The sequence below is a fragment of the Apteryx mantelli genome, chromosome 1, assembly GCF_036417845.1.
Source record: "Apteryx mantelli isolate bAptMan1 chromosome 1, bAptMan1.hap1, whole genome shotgun sequence".
Taxonomy (NCBI): Eukaryota; Metazoa; Chordata; class Aves; order Apterygiformes; family Apterygidae; genus Apteryx; species Apteryx mantelli.
Window position 1 is genome coordinate 165,487,260 of NC_089978.1, and position 24,633 is coordinate 165,511,892.

General features: G+C 46.4%; 1 protein-coding gene across 1 annotated transcript in view; it reads left to right on the forward strand.

The window, feature by feature from the left end:
• The window catches only part of CACNA1I (calcium voltage-gated channel subunit alpha1 I), a 167,306-nt gene that overhangs the window by 115,033 nt on the left and 27,640 nt on the right, over window positions 1–24,633 (forward strand). Inside the window, exons 8-16 of the mRNA XM_013947212.2 lie at window positions 6,548–6,854; window positions 8,235–8,638; window positions 17,009–17,160; window positions 17,780–17,965; window positions 18,649–18,766; window positions 19,261–19,416; window positions 19,861–19,951; window positions 21,958–22,160; window positions 23,343–23,759. Coding sequence (XP_013802666.1) covers window positions 6,548–6,854; window positions 8,235–8,638; window positions 17,009–17,160; window positions 17,780–17,965; window positions 18,649–18,766; window positions 19,261–19,416; window positions 19,861–19,951; window positions 21,958–22,160; window positions 23,343–23,759 — 2,034 coding nt within the window. The remainder of the gene's footprint in view (window positions 1–6,547; window positions 6,855–8,234; window positions 8,639–17,008; window positions 17,161–17,779; window positions 17,966–18,648; window positions 18,767–19,260; window positions 19,417–19,860; window positions 19,952–21,957; window positions 22,161–23,342; window positions 23,760–24,633) is intronic.

Below are 24,633 nucleotides of genomic sequence, written 5' to 3' on the forward strand. Positions count from 1 at the left end.
GAAGACCTAGGATGGAGTATGAGAGGTACAAAATCTATACATGGTAGATTCAATTTAGTTCCATGTCATTTAGCCAGTAAGAATCTCAGTGTGTATCTCCAAAGTCTACATGCATTTGGGTGGGCTGTTAAATGGACCTGGCTAAAACTTGACTTTACACCTACTATTTGCCCTATGTTGTCATGCCTTCCTTCAGAGAAATAGGATTTTGAGTAGCAGTCGCCCAGTAAGGTTTCCACCACAGACTCACCTACCACAGGATCTAGTTTAATTTCAAATCGATTTGCAGTGATTTGAGGGCAAACTAACCTTAATCCAGTTTCTGGGAGAAATTGTGCAGCCTGTACACATAGGGAGCGGCACAAAAAAGCCCACAGAATTACAGAATAGTTGAGGTTGGAAGACCTCTGCATATCATCTAGTCCAATCACACTGCTCAAACAGGTCAGCTGGAGTAGGTTGCCCAGGACCACATCCAGTTGGATTTTGAATATCTCCAAGGATGGAGGCCCCACAAACTCTCTGGGCAACCTGTTCCAGTGTTCAGCCACCCTCACAGTGAAAAGGTGTTTTTTAATGTTCAGATGGAGTTTCCTATGTTTCAGTTTGTGCCCATTGCCTCTTGTCCTGGCACTGGCCACTACTGAAAAGAGTCTACTTCTGTCTTCTTTACACCCTCCCATCAGATATTTATGCATATTAAGATCTCTCCTGAGCCTTCTCTTCTCCAGACTAAACAGTCCCAATTCTCTCAGTCTCTTTCCAGCCCCTTAATCATCTTCATGGCCCTTTGCTGGACTCACTCCAGTATTTCCAGGTCTTTCTTGCACCGGGGAGCCCAGAACTGGACCCAGCACTCCAGATGTGTCTTCACCAGTGCTGAGTCCCTCAATCTGATGGCAACACTCTGCCTAACGCAAGCCCGGAAGCTGTTGACCTTCTTTACCACAGGGGCACATTGCTGGTTCATGTTCAGCTTCTTGTCCACCAGGACCCCGAGGTCCTTCTCTGCAAAGCTGCTCTCTGTTTGGTTGGCCCCCAACCTGTACTGGTCCATGGGGTTATTCCTCCCCAGGTGCAGGACTTTGCACTTCCCTGTGTTAGACTTCATGAGGTTCTCTCTGCCCATTTCTTCAGCCTGTCAAGGTCCTTCTGAATGGCAGTGCAACCATCTGGTGCATCAGGCACTCCTCTCAGTTTTGTATCATCTGCACATTGCTGAGGGTGCACTCTCTACCGTTGTTCAGATTGTTAATGAAGAGGTTAAACAATACTGGACCCAGTGTCAACCCCTGGGGTATACCACTAGTGACTGGTCTCCAGCTGGACTTTGTGCAGCTGATCACAACCCTCTGAACCCAACAATTCAGCCAGTTTTCAATTCACCTTACTGTCTACTTATCTAGTCTGTGCATCATCAGCTTGTCTATGAGGACTGTATGGGAGACAGTGTCAGAAGACTTACTAAAGTTGAGATAAACAACATCTACTGCTTCATCAACATCACTGCTTCAGAATTCCCCTGTGGCCTCAGGGGCTTGGGGTTCCTGAGAGCTGGTCTTACCAGTGAGACTGGGGCGAAGAAGGCATTCAGTACCTCTGCCTTTTCCATGTCCTCTGTCAGTAGGGTCCTGCCTCATTTAGCAGCAAGCCCACATTTTCCCTTGCCTACCTTTTGCTGCATACATGCTTGTAAAAGCCATTGGTTCTGCTGGTCCATTCAGGTCTGAGAATTTGTGAAAATGCTGGTGCTTCATGGTATCCTCCATCTCTCTCCACCTTCTGGCTTGTTGATTCTTTCGCCAGCACAAGGGAAAGACAGCAGAGAAGGAGACAGATGGAGAGAAAAACAGAAAGATGTCCTACTCCCTGTGGACTGAAGCATGATCCATGGAGAGGAAGGATAGCAGCAATGAAATACAGCTTTGAGGAATAATGCTCTTACTATGAGACTGGAGGGTCCCAAGGAGACACAATCTAGAGGTGTGATTGCATGAGATGGGAGGGCAGCTTCCCCCAGTTCTATCCCCAGAGGCAAACCGAACATCCAGTGCTTTTTGTGAGTTTAGGAGATAATTATTTCCCATATCATTTGTTCAGATCTCCCACCATGCAACTGATTTTTAGGGCCTACTTGCATTTTCACTTTGAGCAGCATGGCCAGGACATCCATATTTGTATAATGTGTTATTCAGCACAGAATTTACTCTTGTTCTCAGACACAGTTTCTCCCAGAGCCAGGAGGGACTGTGCAGAGTGCAGTGTCAGTGTTTAACACTCTGAGGCAGGAATACCTGTCTCCTTTGGCCCAGTTGCAAAATCTCCCCCCACCTCCAAACTGCATAAATTCTATATGCATATTTTTGGTTTTAAAGTGGGAGCATCCTTCTAGTGTTGGCTCACCTCATGTGGGTTCTCAGTGATTCAAACTTTGTGTCTGAATTTGCAGGCATCTGAAAACCCTCAATTAAACCTTCAGCCTGAGATTTTACTGCTAAGTGTCATTGACATTTCTAGACACACCCTCCTCATTTGCAGAAACCATGTAGATTTATTTCCATCAAACACAGGAGCACATGAACCTCAACTCACTCTGGGGACTGCTCAGAACAGAGGAGTCATAGGCCAGATACATTAGTGGGATGTTTCCTTTGCCTTTGGTAGAGTAACACCAAGAAAGTATATAGCCTTTCTGTTACCTTTTTTGCATATATAATGCATCTTTCCAGGATGCCATCACAGCACATAGCAACATCACAGCATGAATTTGCAATCACTCAGTTTTATTTCCCCTCTGAGTCTTCTTATGGCAATGACATTCCCTCTTCAAGTCTTCCTTCCTTCCCTTATTCAAGACCTCATGAAGCACAGTCCTTCTGGCCTTTATTCCTCCCTCCTTCTCTGTGGTTCAAAGGCCTGACTTTCTCTACAAGCAAGAGTGCCTGACCCTTGGGTCTTTGTTTTTCCACATTCTTCCTAGCTGTGGCTCAAAGTTCTTTTTTTGGGTCAGGATCTCCAGATCCCTCTCCTCAGAGCTATGCTTTCATCCATGACTTCTTCCTTTCTACCTGAGACCACAGAGATATCTTCAAACACCTACTTTAAAACATTACCTGTTAATGATCATCTGGCAGTAAGAAGGCTCTACCACCTGAATATATTCCCAGTGTGGTCTAAGATTTCTTCCACATAGATGTGTTCCCTGAGGGGAAGAGCACTGACTGACACTGGCCTCTAGAACAGCCTTGCAGAACAACTGATAAAAGCATTTTGCATATTCAGCAAATTGTAAATAGCTTCCCTCTCTGCCAAAGACCAGGGAGGTGACATGAAGAAAGGCCTGCTTTCAGCTCTTGGGGGTCAGTGCTCCGCTTGAGTCTTCCTGCTTGAAGTCGAGCTGCTTCCCAGGTCTCTTTGTGTCACTGCTCCAGCCAGTTGGTCTCCAGTGTCAATCCTGGAATAGAGAAAGCTTCAGGCTTTTTTGCACTTTAAGGCGGCATTCACATTGCAGAACTCAGTGGCCTCATTGAAGTGCTCTGTGCTTATATGCATAGGCTTCATATGTGTTGGGAATCCAGGCATGAGCAATAAAAATAATGGGCAAATAAGTCAGCATCTGCAGCACCAGTCAGGTTTTATTAGATATGGCAGAGAAGGGGATTGAGCCTTAGGGTGAACAAGGGCAGGATCAGCTTAATCAAAGTTCACTTCAGTCTCAGGGCTGAACAGATCTCCTATACCGAGGCTTGGAATCTACAGTCTCCTTCTGGCTCTGTCAGGAAAATTTTCCATGTCAGACACTTTTGGTCTCCCTGCTCAGCTAGCTGAGGTGGCTTGCTCGGCTCTGAACCATCTGGGATCATTTCTGTCTTTCTGCTAGTTAAGAGGTCAAGCTGAGCTTGGCAGAGTCTTAGAGTCTGTGGACTTGCCTGTCATCTTAAGGATAAAATAAGCTCATTTGTCCCATGTTTGCTGTTTCTAGCTAAGAGGTTCAAGGATCAGGTGGGCTAAATGCCATATCCAGTCCTGTCACTCCTCCCCTTTTTGGTGATCTGGTGAGAGATCACAGCAAATGATTGCCTGTGAGCATAGGGCTTAGCAATGTGAAACTTGAATCCCCCTCAGGATTCAGCCCCAGGCTTACAGGGTGACTCTGCTCAGGGCATCTCGTTGCCCTGTGCCTCAGCTCCTCTACTTGTAGCATGGGAGTATTTCCCTACCTCACAAGGGTGCTGCAAATTTTAATCAGTTGCTGTTTGTGAAGTTGTTGGAAGCTATGAAGCATTAGGCAGTGCCATAATTAGTGTCCAGAAATGTACCTACAGTATGTATCCAGATCCCAACCCTACCTCACTCAGAATAAGAGGAGGGAGATACCTGAATGGAAGGGCATGCGTGAGTGTTGTGTGATGCTGGGGGATGCTGAGGGGGAAGAGGGCAGGAGGAAGTGTTTGAGAAAGATTTGGATTCCCAGTTTTACATCATCAGTGAAAACACAGCAAGAGATCATGGACTACAGAAGCCACGGAGGAAGGCAAAAGGATCTGAATGAGGCATCAATTTTCTTTTTAAGGCCGTATACAGAAGCTGAAGGGAAAATAGGCTGAAATTTGGGCAGGAGGAGAGGGAAGAGAAGGACTCAGTGATGAAGGGGAACAGAATTAGAACAGCTTTGAAGGTTGATGAGAGGAGGATTAAGAAAAAACCAAAACCTTTATTTCAAAATGGTTTATTATCCTTACGCTGAATCTGATTGGGAAGGGCTTCATTTTTCAAAGGCTCATTCAGATGCTAGCAGGGCCATCTCCCCTTTGAAATACTGAAAGCTACTGTATTGTATCTCTTGATGGAGCTCCTGGGCACCTGCGTGCAGGAGAAAGGGACAGCCAAGGGAGCAAGCTTGTTGGGCTGGGGGGGGGGGGGGGGGCATGCAGTGTGACAAGGCCTGTGCAATGTGATGAAGGCTGCTTGGGTAGGTAAACACTGGGATACTCACTTGAAAAATGCTCCACCTTTTCCATCTCCAAGAGCTGTAAGCCTGTCATCCCCATGGCTTATGCTCTCCCCTTCTTTGGAAGGGCGAAGTTTTTCACAGCTTGGGAGAGGACGCATGCATGAGGGTAAGGGCAGGACTAGGTCCAGTTCTGTACAGAGCTGTTTGCTTGGAAAGAAGAGATGGGGAGTTGAGTCAGTGGTCCTGTGAGGGGTTGTACAGGGGGAACATGGTCCAAGTATTTCCCTGTAGTATCGTAGCAGCCTTCTTAGCAGTGATCCTCCCTAGTCCAAGGGACACAGAAATCCAGTGCTAGTGCTTCCTCTCCTCCCAGCAACTGCCCCACAGAGCCTGTTTCAAAGCAGCACAGACATTAGGTCCTTGTTCAAAGATCAGACTGCATTTTATTATTGCCATGTCACTGCTTACAGCTCTACAGGGAGTAAGCACCAATCATGGCATCATAGCTTTTGAAAATGATTTTGAACATGGTTTCCAGCCCTTGTATGTGTGAAATTGTCATTCTATTGAATCCCAGGTTTTATCCTGAGTGTAATGGATAGATCTCCTAGTGGAGATTCATCTATAATTTAATAATACTTACCACTGAGATGGTGATTTTTACCCCTGGATCTCTCAGCACCAAGGAATATTATCTCTCTTTCACAGATGAGAAAACTGAGGCAAAGGAAGATTAAAGGAAATGTCCCAAGGTATAAAATAAGCCTCATAGGCTTTTCAGCTTCTGTAGGGTGAATAACAAAGACCTACGGCTTTTTGTTTTGTTTCTAAGAAATTGTGGGATAGGGCTATGTTTGTTTGTATATTTGAAATGGAAAGCCTGTCTAGGCTGGAGGACATGTGACATAAGAACTAGTGCAATATGTCTAGTGTTAGAAGAATCAGAAGAATGAAAGTTGAACAAGGAAGGGCTTTTTTTGACAGACTATTTAGTGCCCATTTCAAAGTCATTAATTTTTGTAAATTCCTCTTTGGTTTCAAGGGCTCATTTATTTCTGCAAAGTGTCATCTCCCCGTACAGTAAATTAAGATATAAAAGGCAGAAATAAATAAAATATTCTGAGAACACTGATGTGTCCTCCGGAAGTCAAATAAGACCAGAAACGACAGTGTGTGGTTTTTCCAGTATTAAAAAAGAAAACAGAGGAAAAAGCAACCAAACCAGTCCTTTGTCTCTCACCTTTTTTATCATAGAGGAGAGGGAAAGAAGTCCGGTTTTCATCAAATCTTTTGCACATCACTTCTAAGTGACTTGCTAAAAGTTCCAAAGTCAGTCAATGGAGCCAAAAATAAGGCTCCTTTTTCCTGAATTTCAGTTCAGAGCTCTAAACTCCTTCATGAAAATGACATCGGTGAGGTCTCAAAAACAAGGTCAGCCAACCCTGGCTTTCTCTGGAATCACAGCTCTGCTCTAGTTCCCATTCCTCTGTCTTCCTCCTGTTTACTTTCTCCTCCTCTCTCTTCTTTCATCCCCCTCCTGCATGTTCTTTCTCCCACTGACATCCCCTGTCCCTCCTTCTCCTTTGCTACCAGGTGGGTTCCTTCTTCATGATTAACCTATGCCTGGTGGTCATCGCCACGCAGTTCTCGGAGACCAAGCAACGGGAGCACCAGCTGATGCAGGAGCAGCGGGCCCGGTACCTGTCCTCCAGCACAGTGGCCAGCTACATGGAACCAGGAGACTGCTATGAGGAGATCTTTCAATATGTCTGCCACATTGTGCGCAAGGCCAAACGCCGCACCCTTGGGCTGTACAACAGCCTACAGAGCTGGCACCGGGGCCATGTGGAGCCAAGTGATGCCAAGCTGGGCATGAACAGGAAAAGCCAGAGACACTACAGTAAGCATTGCACATGAAAAGCTGGAAATGCCAAGAGTGGAAATGTGAGAGTAACTGGGAGCATCCCTGTACACTAGCTTGCCAGAGAGCATGTGCCTAGGAAGCACAGAGTTAGAATTAATATTGGCCGGTGAGCACAAGGTCATAGGCAGTGCACCAGACCAGCAAGGTGGGGGAGACCATCAAGAATGCTCTGGCAGGGAACATGGGAAACTCAGGTCTGAAACCCCAAAACAATAGTGGAACAACATTAAATGCACTGACTGAGGCTTGGAAAGGGCTCCAGGTCTGGAATAGCAGGGAGATGATAGCAGTTTGGGACAAAGAAATGTTAGTGGGATATGATGGAGTGGTATTAGGGAAGGGACTGGGTGATGCAGCAGGTCCCCCTGAGCTCCCCTCCCAAACTGAAGTGCTATGGGATCTCAGGATGGAGGCAGGTGAGTAGAAGTGCAATAGGGTGTCTCCTAAGCAAGGAAGAAGAGGGATACTGAAGAAGTCAGTTTTGATGTGCAAGAGCAATGGAGACAACTGCTCTTGATGGGAGCACATCTTCTGTAAAATTAGGCACGAAATACCATTTAAATTGGATTCCTGGCCTGAAAAGTGACTGTAAAAATGGTTTTATAGAGTTAGCATTAACTGCCTCTTGATGACTTTCATAAGAAATACTCCCAGTTAAAAAGTGAAAATATGGATTTTCCTTCAGCTGGTCTTGCATACTCAGTCTTTCAGTCTCTTTACTTGCTGGGAGGAAAGTTTCTCCAGCCCTCATGCACTGTGTTACAGAATGAGCTGATTCATTCCCCCAGTGTCCAGTTGATCTGCCAGACCCAACTGAAGGACTGAGGAACACAAACTTAGTTTTCTCAGTGAAGTCAGCAGATCTGATTCAGAGTGTACAGACTATTAAAAGGTACCAGTCGTGCACTTGCTTTTCTATCTTCTTGAGATACTTTGCTAGGGTAGTTTCCCTAATTTAGAGAGTTCAGCTCAGCATCTGGATTCTCAGAAAGCACTTGTAGCTGTTTAGGCCAAAAGCAGCCCTCATGATCATTTTTCTCTCAGTCCTTGCTTAACACAAGCCACTGACTCTCAAGCTGTGATTCCTGCATCGGACAAAATAGTTCTTTCTCTGATTGACATGAACCCCCACTGAGCCTAATTATGGGCACCTGAACAATACCATACCTTTTGATGACACAGTCAGTAAACCAACCAAATGACTTTATCACCGCCTTTGAGATGATATGCCAGTGTTTAATCATTCTCACAGCTAAAAAGCCCAGTTACCCCAAAGCCAAACAGGTGCCCAGTTTGGATACATTTTTGGGGGGAAACAAAGCCTTGTCCTTTAAGCAGGATCATTTTTCTTCCCAGGGCTTTGCCAGCAACACAACTCTCTTGACTGCACTCCTCAGGGCCTAGTCCAGCCCATTGCCTTGACAGCAACCTCCGATCCCACCAACTGCTCCCGATGCCATAGGGAAGAGCATGAAGCATCCCAAAGGCTGTCTGTCCTGGACAGCACTGACTCAGACCAGGAGGATGGAGGAGCCAGTGAAGAGGAGGGAGATGGTAGCAGGGGGGACCAGGGTGCCTCGGACCTGGAGAAGGAGGAGGAAGAGGTGGAAGAAGGTGGACGGCTGAAACTCTGTAGTGACATGTGGCGGGAAGTGAGGGTCAAGCTTCGAGGGATTGTGGACAGCAAGTACTTCAACCGTGGGATCATGATCGCAATCCTAGTGAACACTATCAGCATGGGCATCGAGCACCATGAGCAGGTAATGCATTGTGGGGAGCAGGGTGGGCAGTGGTGACTGGTGAATCATGCTCTGGGTTGTTGTGGCCTCCGTAAGCAGCTGATGCAACTCAGTGGAGGCAGAGATTGAACAATTTGGACCCTGGGTCATGGCACAGATGGTCCCAGCATGGCTTTTGAGATAGTGTCAGGATCTTGCAGAGTCTTATCTTCCTTATCCCTGCACTTAATCACTTCCACTGTCTCCATGTATTTTCTTCTAACCTTCTTTTAATCCCTCTCTTTTCCTCCTCCCTTCTCACTTTTATTCCTGTATTTTTCTTTCTGTCTCCTCTCTCCATCCGCTTCTGTCTTCCTTCACCCTCATCTCTTCCATCTTCCACATCTCTCTCTCTCCCATTTCTCTCTTCATTAGCTTACTGAATCCTTAGTCTATCTGGTTAATTTAATGTTCCCTCTGGGGATGCCACAGACACTTCACCAGCATCTCAATTCAAGTCCATCAGCTTGCTAGCCTTTCCAACTTAATTAAGAGATGCCTGAGCACAGTCTATCTGTACAAGAAGGCTAAGAAAAGCACCACCTCTCATATTCAGTCATTTCAGGGGGCTCAGATGGCTTGAGCCTTTCCTGTGCCCTGGCAGCCAGTGATAGATAGGTCAAGACATAGACAGCAGGTCTGGGCACAGGTTTAACTTCTTTTCCAAAGTCCCCAGCAACTCTGAGTCAGCAGTGCATTTTATCCTGATGACAGACTTGTGAGATGGAGAAGGATTTTGTGCCTTCATTTTACAGCTGGTCCATGGAGGCTATGTCTACTCTGCAATGTGAAGAGCAAGCCTGAGAGGCTGTTAAGCATGCTGAGCCCCTGACCTTGCATCCACATTGCTGGCTGGCAGCTCTGTTTCACTTTGGGGTAAAAGTGTCCATGTTGTACATCCACGCTTCAGATCTGTGCTGCCAATCTGAATGTGACCTTGATTCACCCCATGTATCCTGCTCTGCCCAGATCACAGAAATGAGACTGGTCTGCTACTGAGATGCTGACTGCATCAGGGAGCTTTGGAGCTGAAGCTAAGTCTAGGCCTGAACACAGTCTTGGGTATCAAATAGAGGCAGTGAATGAGTCTGGTTTAAGCAGACATTCACACTTGTCTTGTGCTATAACACGATGGAGATATCTTGAGACCCAGAGCTGCTTAAGTTCCCTGTTCGAGGCAACACAGAGGCAGAGCCAATATTTGAAGCCCCAGATGTCTGGATCCCCCACACACACCAAGCACTAGACCATTTTTCAAAGCCCAGCCAGTTTCTGATACAAGGATGGGAAACCTTAATTTGATCACAGAATGCAAAATTGCTCCGTATACTGCAGTACCAGAAAAATACTGGCAGGAGCTCCGAGGAGAGGAGAATGAAGAAGAGGCTAGAGGGGTTGACTCATGAAAATAGATGAAAAAGAGTTATGTATTTATCACGTAACAGAGAGATGACTAAGGGCTGAAGCCCAGGACAACATGAAAACTGCCCACCAGTATTTTAAAGATGTGAGCACCAAGCAGGGAGAGGCATTGTTCATTTTGGTTTATTGGAGACAGTGTGAATTAGGAGGTTAGCAAAAGAATATTTGAGCTGGAGGTAGAGAATTCACTCTCATGTTCTGACTATTGTAAGTGCAAATTTAAGCTGTTCTGGACTACCTGTGCTGTGTTTGTACAGCCCTCAGCAGAGTCGGATCTGCTTGCAGCCTCAGGGTTTCTAGTAGCAGGTTATTAATGAAACATCCTTAAAGTTATGCTATCACTTTTTATCCATAGACAACTAGCAAAAGCCCTGGCCCTGTGGGCTGTTTCCACTAGAAAGAAATGTTGATTGAATTGATCATACCTGAAAAATGTGGTGTAGCCTGTTTATTTACAATGTGTATACTCAGTCCTGTTTCTGTGGCACAGGGAGATTTAAACAAAAAGAAATTCAGACCATACTATGAATTCCAAGTCCTTTACAGTCAGCAGTTTACTCAAAAGTACATAGGCATGTACACTTCCTTTTGCTCTCTTTTGTTTTTTCTCAAGCCATAATATTATTACATTTAAGTCTGATGCTTCCTTGCCTCCTTCTCCCTTCCTTTCTCTTCTTTTCCTGTTGTTTTTCCTCCCAGAAACACAAACTTTCACAAAACAATAGCCAGCAAAACCTGCCGGCCACATAGATCTATGATTTGGATGGTGACACCATCCTACGACTGAGGTAGCTACTGTTGCTTCAGCTACTTCATCATCTGAAGGAGATGAATCTCTCCAAGCTGAGAGTGGACAATTATAGAGACCCCTCAAGCTTTTATCCTCTGATGCATGAGATCTCCCCAGTCACTCACTGAAGGACGTATCTGGCTGGGCATGAGGATGTGCCAAGGTACTGCGGTTAGAGAGCGTGCCGGTTCTGGGAGCTGCTCACAGCATGTCCTTCAGCTCCGTACTGCACCATTTGCTCACAGACTATACCCAGATGAGCTGGCCCACAGACCAAAGCACCTGCCAGCCATCAGGTTGTGTCATGGGAGAAACTGCAGGAGCTAGGCACCAGGTTCAGGCTCAGAAGGATGGGAAGCTTGAAGCTGAAGCCAAAGTGCAAGTCTCACCTTCAAATCCAGAGCCTTGGCAGTTCTGGATTATACCCAACCCACAATAACAGTCCTCAGCTTTGGGTAAAGAACCCAGCACTAGCAAAAAGGAAAATATAAATTAACAAATATCTGTTCATACAGCTAAGATTTAATATTCGTGATGTTTTTTCTACCAGGAAACTTAACCTCAGCAACCCAAACCACTTCTCTTGCATCCAAATCACCTTGGAATTTGTCTTTGCTTTGCTCGTCTATCAGGTCCCTTACCCTCTCCTGTTTGTATGGCCAAGACTGCTTCCCTTCTCCTTATACATCTCTTGTGAGAGAAATCAACTCATTTGGGGACAAACTGCAGTGCTGTGAGTCATCTTTAATCCTTAAGCTTATCAAAAGTTATCGCTTATAAATATATCAAGTTTATTCAAACCTGTCAGTGTGCATTATACCATGTAATGCCCTCCCTATTAGGCCTTCAAATACTGCTGTGACATTGCACAAGCCAAAAACCATCATTTCAAGCTATGTCCTGCTTGAAGTAGTTCTCCCAGTCCTTTGGATCTCCTTCTACTTAGAAGTATCTTATTTTTAAAATCCCATGTAGGAAATCAGGATATTTAATGCTTGTGGCTGTCCATAAGGATCTTCAGTTTTTCTTAATGTTCACAGAGGATCTGGTGCTTCTCACTTTTCTACCTTATTCAGCATGAGAGCAAATCACTGGGCCCAGATGATGCCCCATGCTGCTTTTCTCATGTATTTCCTGAATGTCCTGTTAGGCTCAAGCTTCTTTGCTACTAACAGGCAATGGGACAACTGCTCAGTAGCTCGGTTTCCCTTCTCCACTATCCCTTCTTGTAGTAAAGCAATACTTTATGACATTTGTCTTGTGCAGATCAGGAGAAGATCACTTGCTTCCTAACTAGAGAGTCTACTGGATCCCACTAGAACCAGCCCCACAGTATCTTCATATCCTTTTAGCCTGTGTGGTTTCCCTTTATTCCAGCATTTAGTGGATCCACCAATTCATATTTTACAGTCACTGCTTCTCTTTTTACTATCTGCTGCTTGTCAGAAACATTCAGCAAATGTCCAAGCCAGCTCATCACACTGACATTGAGTAAATGATGGAACAGTCTCTCCAGGGTGGTGGATTAAATAACATTGCTTAAGTCTTGTAAAACTAGTGTGTAACCAAAACATCACAAAATCCTGTATTGATTGTGGGGTGGTGAATGGAGGAAGCATGAGCTAGCTGGTATTTTCCATGGCTGATTTCTGTGACTCTTCTGATTATTGTCAAGTGACTTTGAAATGGTATATAAAAATGGAGAGACTGGAGAGACCTCTTTATGGAATATTTCTTGTGTTCTCAAAGACAGTGATGTGCAGGTACAGTTCGGTAGGACTGGTCTACAGAGATCACATCAATTACTCTTCAGTTTCTAGACAGTTGCCAATTTACTCCTGGTTAGGAAAAACTCCTCCTGTATGGGCTTCATGGTGGTCTACCCATTCTTAACCTTTCCTATAGTGCATGTGTTGCTGGTTCCTGTCAGATAATGGGCTAATTAGGTTTTGGGTCTGATCTGATCTAAGAACTCCAATGTTAACTAGTAAGAAACTGAAAAGGAGATAAAAGTCTGAGCAGCTGTCCTCTTTTGCCCCAGTTCTAGCTTCCTGATCACTGAGCAGGAGTGCCATATAAAACAGCAGGCCCTAAAGTAGACTTGGATCATACATTTCACTCACTATTTATTTGATCAACACTGGTAGGGAAGAAGGCCTTAGTGCCATGGGGATCTGAATTAGCTAGTTTCATGGGTTCATATTCAGAGTAGGTGACTCAGTTCAGTTAAAATACTAGCTCAGGGCATGCTTTCCCTGTTGAGATCCCTCTGCCTTTCAAACCACACTCCTTACCCCAATATTCAACTCCAGCAGTTTTGTTCAAGTTCTCTCCTAGTCTGATGGGTAAAACAGGCTGTCCTGGCTTGGCAATATAAACAGACTTTTTTTGGGGGGAGACTTCTAGTGTTCCCCGCTTTTGATTGGACCAAAACAGCCTCGAGTTCAGACCTTTCCTTGTGGACATTTCAATTCTACAGTTTCAAGACAAACCCAGGTAGCCCGGGAGGAGAAACCACTGCTAACCGTTTTGACAGCCTGTGTCTAGCCACTATCTATGGGAGCCTGGACAGCTCTCGCAGCTGGACAGTAACACATACGCTGTGTTGGGGCTTTTGTGTGTCTGTGCGAATAAAAGGAGAGACCCACTCATTCCCTTTTAGCTTTCTCCACCATCAAATTTACACTTCCCTAGCCAGAGAGACAGTCCCCCCGTGGGCTATGTGCCAGCCCAGTCTGCTGTCACCCACAGCCATGCTGGCAACATGGGACATGAGGGCATCCCCACACAGGACACAGCCCTTCATGCCCCTACCCTGCCAACAGCAGACCCCAGCTCTCAGCTAGTGGTTCTTTTCACTGTGCCTAATTATCTGTATCTCCAGAAATGGCTGCAATGCAGGATCTGCCTTTAGTCTGTGAGTGTGTTGCCTTGGGCCTCTCCAGCTGGCTCTTCTTTCTTTTTCTTTTCTTTAACTTCATTCCTTTTGCTCTTCCTTCCCCACCCTGTTCTTCTCTTCTGCACCATTTCCTTTAAATCTCTCCTCCTCTACTTCTTTCGGGTGTCACTGAGCTCATTTTACTATTTTTTTCCACATTGACTTTAATTTTTCTTTCCCTGCCTTTATCTGTCTGTCTCTTTTTTCTTTCCCTGCCCAGTCCTTCCTGACCCTCTCTCTAGAAAGGATGCTTTGCTGGGTCTGACTGATGGCCCATTAGAAAAAGATTAACAGGTGCAGGCTTGACTAGAGAAACAGATGTTGGGAAGGGAAGGAGAGACGGGGGAACAGGTGACCTTTTCCGTAAGTGAGATGCAAGCATGGCTTTTCAAACATCAGTTGCTCCCTACGACAGCACAAGAGTGAACGCATGGACAGCAGAGAGGATAATCTACCATCATAGCCTGTTGCTTTTTTACATACCTCATTCTCTCTGGCACAATCATTTGATCCAGGCTGAAATTGGCATCTCTGTTTAGCATATGGGCCTCATGTTCCCAGCCAGTGCATTACTGCCTGGCTCTCTGTGAAGTGATCTTCATCTCTCCCTCTCTGTGTGCACTAGCTCGTTCTTTCCCTCTCTTCACTCTTATCTTCTCTCCTCTCCCCCCTCACCATTTTCAGGATCATTTTGTTATTCAAATGTAATTTACAGATGGAAATTGAGCCTTCTCCCCTTTTTAGTTTGATTTTTAAGAAACTGACTATTTTGATAAAAAATCTGCAGCAGGAAGCACAAGAAATTAGCAAAGCACACAGGAAGTCACAGATGCAAGGAGCAGTTTCCAGTCCATTTGTGCACCTCAGAAGAGAAAAGCCAGCTCCAGGCCCCTGGGAGCCCAGGAACAGGGGTTAAAGAAGTCCCCAGCAGAAGGGTCACACCAGAACTGCATTCGTCCCTCACTTCCCCTTCTACCAACTGAATAAGTAACAGGCACAGCCAACACGAAGGGACCTTTCCTGCCCTTCAGAAGGACAGCAATTTTGCAGTCCTCAAGGAGAGTCCATGACCTCTTTTCCTAGTAGGTACTAGTACTGAGTTCACCGCAAAAAAATATTGGCTCTGAGCTGCAGGGACTCACCTTTCTGTTTCTGCAGTGCCAGAAGTGTCTGCCTTCTTTTGCCCCTAGCAACAGGCTGTTGCCGTTTTCTTGCTCCCACCCATTTTATGTGATGCTTAAAAAAGTAGCCTTTCTAGCTCAGACCCACGTGAAAGAAGAGGGGGGACCTTTGGCCTGCTATTTGGCATTGATCACCAGACAGTGATAGTGCTCCTACCTGCTGCCACGGAGCCTGGGTCAGAGTTGTCCTGAAGGCTGGATGAAAGAAATTGGAGCTGGGGTTCAATGGCATAGTAGGTTAAACCTTGTCTGAGGTGTGGTGTACCTGCCTCAAGGTAAATATGGAAAATTGGGCCAGAGGAGCCTGGCAGGAGTCCCTTGGAGCTGCAGTGCCTGTCCCTCTGGTTGGGAAGGCTGTACACCTTCGTCCAAGGCGGGCCCGCACTGGCTGCCATTTGGGAACGCGATGGCCAGCAGCATACTGCAGCCACATGAATCCACATGAATTGTCTAGCAGGCTCAGGCAATCTGAAGGCCATGGGTTTTCCAGCCTGGCCCCAGCATGTGACCCTCTGTACAGGGAGGAAGTTCTTTCACTTCAGCAACTTTTTATACCTTGTCATTGCTGTGATAGCCTCTGTGGGCTGTGTGTGACTCTGGGTATGTGTACGCATGGGCATACTTGCATGTGTGTTGTCACTCATGCATCCAACCTCGTTAAAGTCCTCAGCCCTTGCCGTTTGGCCTGGTGCAGTGCTGGTCCCTGGGAGGAGAGGTGCTTTATGCAGAGGAGTCCACCCCAAATTCAGGGGAGGGAACACCTTCATTTCACAGAGAGGGCAGCAAGAATCCAGCATCCCTCATCAAGGACATTAGTGCAGCCTCCGTCTCCCTCTGAGAGGATCTTTCATCATTCCTGAGCAAACTGTCTGGGCCATTTCCTATCCTTGTCAGAGAAGTTTCCAAGGCTGCACACAGTGAAGAAAAAGTCATTAATTCAGAAAAACAAAGGAAGGAGTAATTTAATTTGCTCGGACTTGTTCCACTGATGAAGTCATTAAAACACTTTCTCTCACATGCACAAACGCACCAGTCTCTGCTGAAGGAGGCTGTATCACAGTGAGTGGAAGATGTGTTCAAGATTCAAGAGAGAAAAATGCCTGAGCAGGATCAGGTTGCTTTGTGATTCTTTTAGCATCACAGTCATCTTGTGAGGTCTCTGGAGGGTTTTGCCCTGTGCATCTGCCTTTCTCCTCTTGCTCTCTTGTTGTCCGTTTCTCTCTTTTCTTCCCCCTGTAGTACTCTTCCTGTCCCTTTCTGCTACATGTTAGCAGTATGCCCCTCCTTGCTGACATGCTATTCATGCAGTTGGATATCCCCTTGGGTCATTATTGAGACCACTGTGAGGACAGAGGTATGATAAAAGATTGCCAGAGCAAGACCAGGAAACTAATGCATACCAAGGATTTGCGGGGGAGAAGCAGGGAAATGAGGAAGGAAGGGAAGAAATAGAAGGAAAAGGGTGGCAGAGAAGTGCAGTGAGGTTTAGAGGAAGACGGGGTACTGTTTTCTTGTCACTCAAACATTTTCAAAATTTCAGCAACAAATTGTGCTGAGGTATTTGTGAAAACTTCAAAGAAAAGCCTTGCAGAAAGTGACTGACCACAGATCAGCTGCTTTTGTGGTTTGGGGACTCAGCTGGGGGAGGGAGAGATCTTTCTCCACTCCTTGCTTCAAAAAATACTCAAGTTATTTGCCCAAAGTGAAACAGCCCCTAGCCAGATGACAAGAGTATAGAGTAGGACATCGGGGACGCTTGGTCACCCTTGGCTGTCTGAATGGCTGTGGGGCTCCTGACCATTTCTAGCAAAACTGTACAGTTCAGATTTCGCTAGGAACATAATCTATGATGAAGGTAGTAAATGTGGAATGGAATAACAGTGCAAAGACAGCTCCATCCAGCTCCACTCTAATCTCATCCATGGTCCCTCACAATTCCCTACAGAGCCTGTCCCCAGGGAATAGTGGCAATTTTTTCCCATAGCTTCAGGTCTGACTCTCTGAATTTGCCTTCTTTCCAGCCAGAGGAACTGACCAACATCTTGGAGATCAGCAATGTCGTCTTTACGAGCATGTTTGCCCTGGAGATGATCCTGAAACTTACTGCTTTTGGGCTCTTTGATTACCTCCGCAACCCCTACAACATCTTTGACAGTATCATCGTCATCATCAGGTGACAAAGGCCTTGCGGGTCATCTGAAATACATATAGAAAAGAGCTCCACAGAGCTTGGACATTTTCATGTGCTTTTCCCAAAAGGGTTTGGCAGCTATAAAAGAAGGGGAGCTGAGCGGATGCACAAGGAAAAGGACTGAAAGACTGAGATATCCTTTTCCAACACTCTGGGTGATGTTGGGCAAGCCACATAGTGTTTCTGCCCCTCAGTTCCCTCCTCTGTAGAACAGAGGCAATCACAGCTGCTTTGGAAGTCCACAGAAAACATTAGCTGTGAATTATTTTGCAAAATTCATAAGTGAGGAAAACTATAGTGGTTTAGAGTTTGGTAGAGGAACTTACCTTGCTGGGACTCAATGCTGCAATCATTTTCTCATTCCTGCAACACGTAGTGCCATGTTTATGTTCTGAAGGGAGAAATGCAACCTTCTACACATAAGTATAAGCCTTCAGTATACACACCCAATTATACCTTGTTCATGCAGATTTCTTTCTCTGACCCTCATATAAACCACTGCCGATGCAGTGGTGATAACCTGCTATTCCTCTCTCTCCCATTCATTCACTTCTCTTTTTCTTTGTTCCTTGCACCTTCTGTGCCTCCCTCTGGGCCATAGCATCTGGGAGATCATCGGCCAGTCGGACGGGGGCCTCTCCGTGCTGAGGACTTTCCGCCTCCTGCGAGTGCTAAAGCTGGTGCGTTTCATGCCTGCGCTGCGGCGCCAGCTCGTGGTGCTGATGAAGACTATGGACAACGTAGCCACCTTCTGCATGCTCCTCATGCTCTTCATCTTTATATTCAGGTGAGGAGGCAGTTGCCTCACAGTAATTTGGAGAGGCGCTGCCTGGCTCATATTGACAACTTCAGTGTGTGAGTGCGTGACTCATCTTGCCCATTGCTCTAGGTTTAGGCAGCACTGAGAGACCTTTATTTGTGCATAAAGGCTGAGGCCACTGCTGCCCTAAATTGCTTTCAGCAGCTGAAGATTTGGCCTGAAGGGAGTGGAGAAATACTGCCACCAAACATGCATCGTGAACATGATGCCCCACTGGAACCAGTACTGGCTGTAGGAACAGTTCAGTCTGGATGCTGACTATGACAGAAGGGCAGCAGAAAGCACCCAGGAAAGTCTGTCAGGGCACCATGTGGATATGCTGGTTGCAGGGGTGGGGGGATGAAGAAAAAAGACAGGAATAAACAAGAACGATGGAGAGAGCAGATTTGAAGGACGGGCTGGAGGGAATAGCTAGAGGGTGAACTCTGAGGCAGTACATACAGGAAGCAAGGTTTATGGTGAGCTATAGTGCTCCAGTACACAGCTCCTCCTTCAGGGATAGGTCCCAGTGGTCTGGCCATGTTGTTCTGGCCCTCACCCCTGTGGTACTACATTAGCTTGTCATGGGGAAAAGAGAATTGCTCTAACAAGCTCACTGTGATGGCAGAGATATTTAAATTGGACATAGTCTCCTCTTTCTGTCCCAAAAGCATCCTGGGAATGCACATTTTTGGATGCAAATTCAGCCTCAGGACAGACACAGGAGATACAGTTCCTGACCGGAAGAATTTTGACTCCCTGCTGTGGGCCATCGTCACCGTGTTCCAGGTGAGCCTCCTTTCCTCTCTACAGGTGGGCCAGGACAAAATGAAGAAAATCAGGAGGTGCTTTTTCTCACTGTGGAGCATTGCACTCACTCCTGATGGTACAAAAGGCTACACGAAAGGTTCCAGCATGTAATGCTGAAGGAGGAAGAACAATTGTGTATTGTAACCAAGTGACTGATATCTCTCAGACAGAGCAACTCCTTCCTTCCTAGGAGACAGTGGGAAGATGTGCAGTTTGCAAAGGTCACTTCTGTTGTGGCAACACCCGTATTTAATACCATCACCCCAGCACATGCTTGCCCCCATGTATGCTCTTGTTTCTTCTTGCTCAGCTAACGTCAGCTAATGGGCAGTGACACTGGGCAGTGGCTGGGTGGTTATGGAGAAGCTAAGAGGCCTGATGTGGTCCAGATGTTTATTCTTTTATTGCCATTTTCTGGGAGTCCTCTTCATGTTCTTCATTCATGTTTATGTGGCCTCTGTTCCTGGTTGCAGATTCTAACACAAGAGGACTGGAACGTCGTGCTCTATAACGGCATGGCCTCCACCTCACCATGGGCATCCCTTTACTTTGTGGCTCTCATGACGTTTGGCAATTATGTCCTCTTCAATCTGCTGGTGGCCATCCTGGTGGAGGGGTTCCAGGCTGAGGTGAGTTGTCACAGATGCCTCTTCCAAGGGGAGGAGGAAGAGAGGTGTTAAGAAGGGGAGAGGTGAGACACTTCGAGGGCAACAGTAGTGGAAAACTCCCAAAGTATCAAATCTCAGTCATTTCCCTGCTTAAATTCAGGGTGGGCTTAATCTGAAAAAGTGGACAGTGATAATCCTTCCAAGGAAAGAAACAAGCCCACTGAGAAGAGTGTTCACAATTTCCATCCTCTGCAACAGACTATACCCTACCAGGATGAGTCCTCTTCCATTCCAAAAGCAAGAACACAGTATCTCAGCCCTCCCAGGTCAGAGAGGGATTTTCCCAGTGGTCCTACTGATGCCTGGATGCCAAGGGGAATTTTACAGTTGTCCTCAATAATGAAAGAAAAGAACAATTTTTTTTTCTTTTCATGAGTTCCCAGCTTCTAAATTTGTCTGTTCCAGGGTGATGCCAATCGGTCATACTCAGATGAAGATCAGAGTTCATCAAACATGGAGGAGTTTGATCAGTTCCAAGATGTCCAGGAAGGTTCAGGTACATTAGATCAAACAGTTTAATTTGCTCACCTCCCATAGCTGTTTGGTGACAAATGTGAATGTAGATTCCCCTGAAAATTCATTCCCATTTCCAAAGTGGAATCTATCGGTTTTCATAGCAAAATCATTTTGCAAGTTTTCTTATAATTTGTGCATGTTCATTTTGAACTTTATGCCAGTTCATGATGTCATTTGTGGAAACTCAGAGCTGTGTTGGCATCCTGAGGAAAGAGGTAGCTAAGGGAAGCAATTCTTGAATAACCTAAAGAACAGAAAATAGGAATGAGAAAATGATACTATCTCTGCTCAGCTTCAGAGGCACCATTTAAGGAATGCTGTGTCCAATTCTGGCACCCACATTTGGAAAGGGAATACAGACAAATTAAAAGTGACCCAGACAAATCTGGAAATCTTGCCTCATAGTGAGAGACTAATGAACCTTAGAGAAACTGGAGAAGTGACTTGGTCACACACACTGCAAGTGCCGACCATAAGGAGAGATTTCTGATGGTAGATGGTTCTTTAATTGAGCAGAAAAAAAGCATAATGAGATTGTAAAGGTTGGGAGCTGAAGCTAGACAAATTCAAACTGAAAAAAGCCACATATTTTAAAGGAAGGATAATTAACTGTTGGAACAGTCTGCAACTGCAAACTGCAGGGTAAGTTCTCCACCACTTGAAGTCTTTCCTTGAAGATCTCAAGTCTTTCTACAGAAGGTATTATATCTCAAACAGGACTTGGTGCCACAGAGCAGCAAGAGTGGCCTGCTCCACAAGGGAAGGTGAGATGGGAGCTGAGGGTGACAGCCATGCAGGCAGGGCAGGGACCGCACCAACAAGGGTGCAGTACCTGCACAGGGTGAGCAGAGCGGATCCAGTGACAGTAGCAGGGTCAGTCAATGGCTCAATGATTGCCAGGCAAGTCCATAGTGACAAGGCAGGTTTGAGGTCAAGCCAAGAAGTCCAGTCAGCAAGGCAAGGCCAGGATCAGCCAAGTACCAGGCCAGGCACAAGCATACTTAAAGCGTAGCCCAGAAAAGGACCAACAGCATGGGCCTGAGCTTAAACGCAGCTCCCAAGGCAAGGAGCAGAGGCTCCAGGCCTGGTTTATCATAACTCTTTCTCACAACTTAGCTGTTGTCACAGCAGTCTGATCCAAAGTTACATGGCTGCACAGTATCAGAGCCGACCTTGAATGCAGGCAGCCATACCCCTAGGAGAGAGGATGGGGAATAGGTAACAGAGCCTGTTGGTGCACTCAGGGCCCTGACACTGAGTGCAGGGCTCGCCATGCAGGATATGTAACCTTTAGGATGCAGTAGGTCAAACGAAAATGCTTGTTCCAGTCCTGTCAGGCTTTAAAACAGAGTGCCCCATCCTCTTCATCCATATTGACAAATGCTCATGGTCTTCTACAGCACCTAACACACATCTCAAAGGTGTCCTGGATCTTAAAGGTCAATAATAAGTAATTTTAAGTGCCTCAATGTAGTAGAACAGACTGGCATGAAGAATATGATCACAGGAATTTTAAGGTGAGCCTAAAGCATCGATGGCTGCAGGTCTCCCCACATCTTTGTCTCTTCCTCAGTGTCTCAACCTAACTGCTTTAAATAGCCAGTGACCACCTATCTGACAGTCGGCAGTGTTTGTTGAGACTTGAAGAAGCAGGTGTCCGCCCCTTACTCTTGGCACGCGGAAGCACGCTCTCCTCCCCTTGCTGCCAGGGTTTGGCCTCTTGCTCTGCCTGTCAGCATGAGTCTGTCTGACTGGCACTCTGCTTGTCCTTCTGGCCCCAAGAGGAGTTGCCATCAGTTTTGGGGTTTGAGGGGAATACCTCAAAATCTTCACAGTTTAGACCACTTTTGCCACAATGCCTTAAATCAGAAGGAATCACTGTTGGATTTTAATATGGCTCAACAGCCTAGACATTGAAACAGTTGCTGGATGATGAGAAAGAAGCCTTCTTTCTCTTTCTTCCTCTCCCTGCATCTTTCCACCCAGATCTCAAACTCTGTGCAATTCCTGTGACACCAAATGGACACTTGGACCCATCCTTGCCCTCTTCCAACCCACCAGTGGCTTCTGGGGGGGTCACCAACTCCTCGCGCAACTCCCTGCAGCCAGACCAGATTCGTGTTGCTGTTGGCTCCAGGAAGAGTAGTGTGATGTCTCTGGGGAGAATGACCTATGACCAGCGGTCCTTGGTGAGTCAATGAACAGCAAGTGGTATCGTTCTTTCAAAGCCCAAGGACTCTATTGTCTTTCTGCCGTCATTCGGGGGCTGCAATGGAAGATTGCATTGCTGCCGCAGGCTTCCTAACACAAGTGCATAGCCTGTCCTTAGGAAGCCAGATCAGTCCAGATTATTGATCTATATTTCCAGATTAACAATCTATGTTCTGCTAAGTGTAGGATTCAGCTCTTTTATATTTTTCTGGTTGGAGAGGGGGGATAGCAAGCAGACAGAGTCTTCCTCTTAGAGTGAAACGTCTTGTCCTCTTGTCCTTTCCCTGTTTGCCTAGAGCACAGGACAAAAAACGATGGTTCCCTACTCCCAGCTGATCCTCAGAGTGAGTTGAGAGCACAGAATAATCTGGGAGATGCCAGAATTGTCAAGTCCCATAACAGATGGGGTTTCTGGAAGCTTTTGTTCAGAGGAAGAGAGAAACTTTGACTTTGAGCTCCCCATAGTAGAACCTGTTGCCCCTTAGCACTTCCCCAGACACTGCAGGCTGTTCAGCCAACACACCTCAGACCCGTCCATCTTGTTATATCAGCCTCTGGGCTCTCTGCCCACTCATACACACAACTTTGTGGGGGTATGTTGTGCTGAAAGGGCTCATACCCCTGTTTTTCCGAAATAGCCAGAGCTGACAGCCATGTGCTACATGAGAAGTTGCTGATGCAGTGGGACTAGACTGTAACCAACAAGCCTGTTTTTCTCATTTCTTCCTTTTACAACGACTGTACTCAAAGATGCTGTTTTAGATTAACCATCTCCCTGTACCTTGTGTTATCTTTTACCCCAGGGCAGTGCAAAGTGCTCCCAATCAGATTTTTGGAAAGTTTTATTCCTGCTGTGTGCTCGTGTAAGTGACGACATCAGGCACCTGGCCTTTGGCTTTATTATTTGCTTTCCCTGTAAGTGCCTCGCACATAGATAGTGCTGTAAAGTAATTACAGCCAACACTATTACTAACTTGTTGTCAATCTGTTATCAGATTTACAGGGGTGACTGCTAAATTCCAACCACGCAACTTCCTTGAGGGCCAAAACGGGCAATCTCCTGGCTTAGGGGCCCAGGGACAAGTCTGTGATCTGAAATACAACAGTATCCACCCTCCTTGTGGCTGGAATCACTGAGTTCCTGTCCTGCTCTCTTACAGTCCAGCTCCCGCAGTTCCCACTATGGTGCTTGGGGCTGCAGCAGGGCCTGGGGGAGTCGCCGCTCCAGCTGGAACAGCCTGGCTCGGGGACACAGCCTGAAACACAAACCTCCCTCTGCCGAGCACGAATCTCTCCTGTCTGAGGAGAGACACAGAGCAGCAGATGGGGAGCAAGATGGGACTAGAAGAGTGTCTCATCACCGCCGAACACTCTCCCTGGACAACAAAGGCTCCTGTGACCTGGTGGAGTTGGCATCAGTCCCATCTGGCTGCAGAGTGACCCGTAAGCCACGAGCAGCATCAGGGGCCAGCGAGCATCAGGACTGTAATGGTAAAATGCCCAATATTGCGAAGGAGATCTTCCCAAAGATGAACAACCGCAAGGAGCGGGGAGAGGATGATGAGGAGATAGATTATGTGAGTATTTGGTACAGGGAATCTGAGGTTACACCTCAGTGTTGTGGGAAACCCCAACCCCATCCTTAAGGTTAGGTTTCCCTGCCAAATGGACAGGAGAGCCAGCAAAAGATGCTTTAAGCACAGCTGGAGGGTGATATTTAGTGCAGGTGGGGCCTTTTAGGCCCAAACAAGCCTAGACCACATTGTTGGGCACTCTGTAAGGCAGTCATACTGGTGGATGGTGGGAGGAAGACAGGTGTGAGGCATGTGCATGGTTGTTCAGAGGCTGTTATTTCTGAGCAGTGCAGCCAGCGATTCCTACAGGTTAGGAAAGGTCAGGCTGTGTGAGAAGCAAGAGCTTTGCCAAGGGAACGCTGGTAGATCAGAGCAGAAGCACAGGCACAAGAGACAAGGCAAGTAAGTTTTGCTGTGCCAGCCTAGGAGACCACAATGCCAAACTGTGAGCAGATCAAAGGGTGAAAAAAAGGGAAGGAGAGTCAGTAGAGATTTGAACAGAAATACATCCTGTGAAATGAAATCACCTCAGAGCCCAAGTGGCAACAGAAGGCCATCTTCTCCTGGCCCTGCTGGTCTGGGATCTCTGCCTCTCGTTTAGCTGAGGTATCTAGGAAATGCCATACCAGTGTAACAGAGCCATTTCAACAGCACTGGGAAGAGATCATGGACAACATCCTGCATGAGAAAGGCCACCAGCAGTTTCATTTCTATGTGGTTTGGGGATGAAATCAGATGCTGAGAGCTAAACAGACTCTGGTATAGCAGCTCCTTATCAGTGGCTTGGTGCTCTTTGAGTCCGTTTCCCCATTCACGGGCTAATGAAAGGCAGACCTGCGTAAGTGGTGTGTCTGGGGAACTCCGGGTAGTGGTGTTT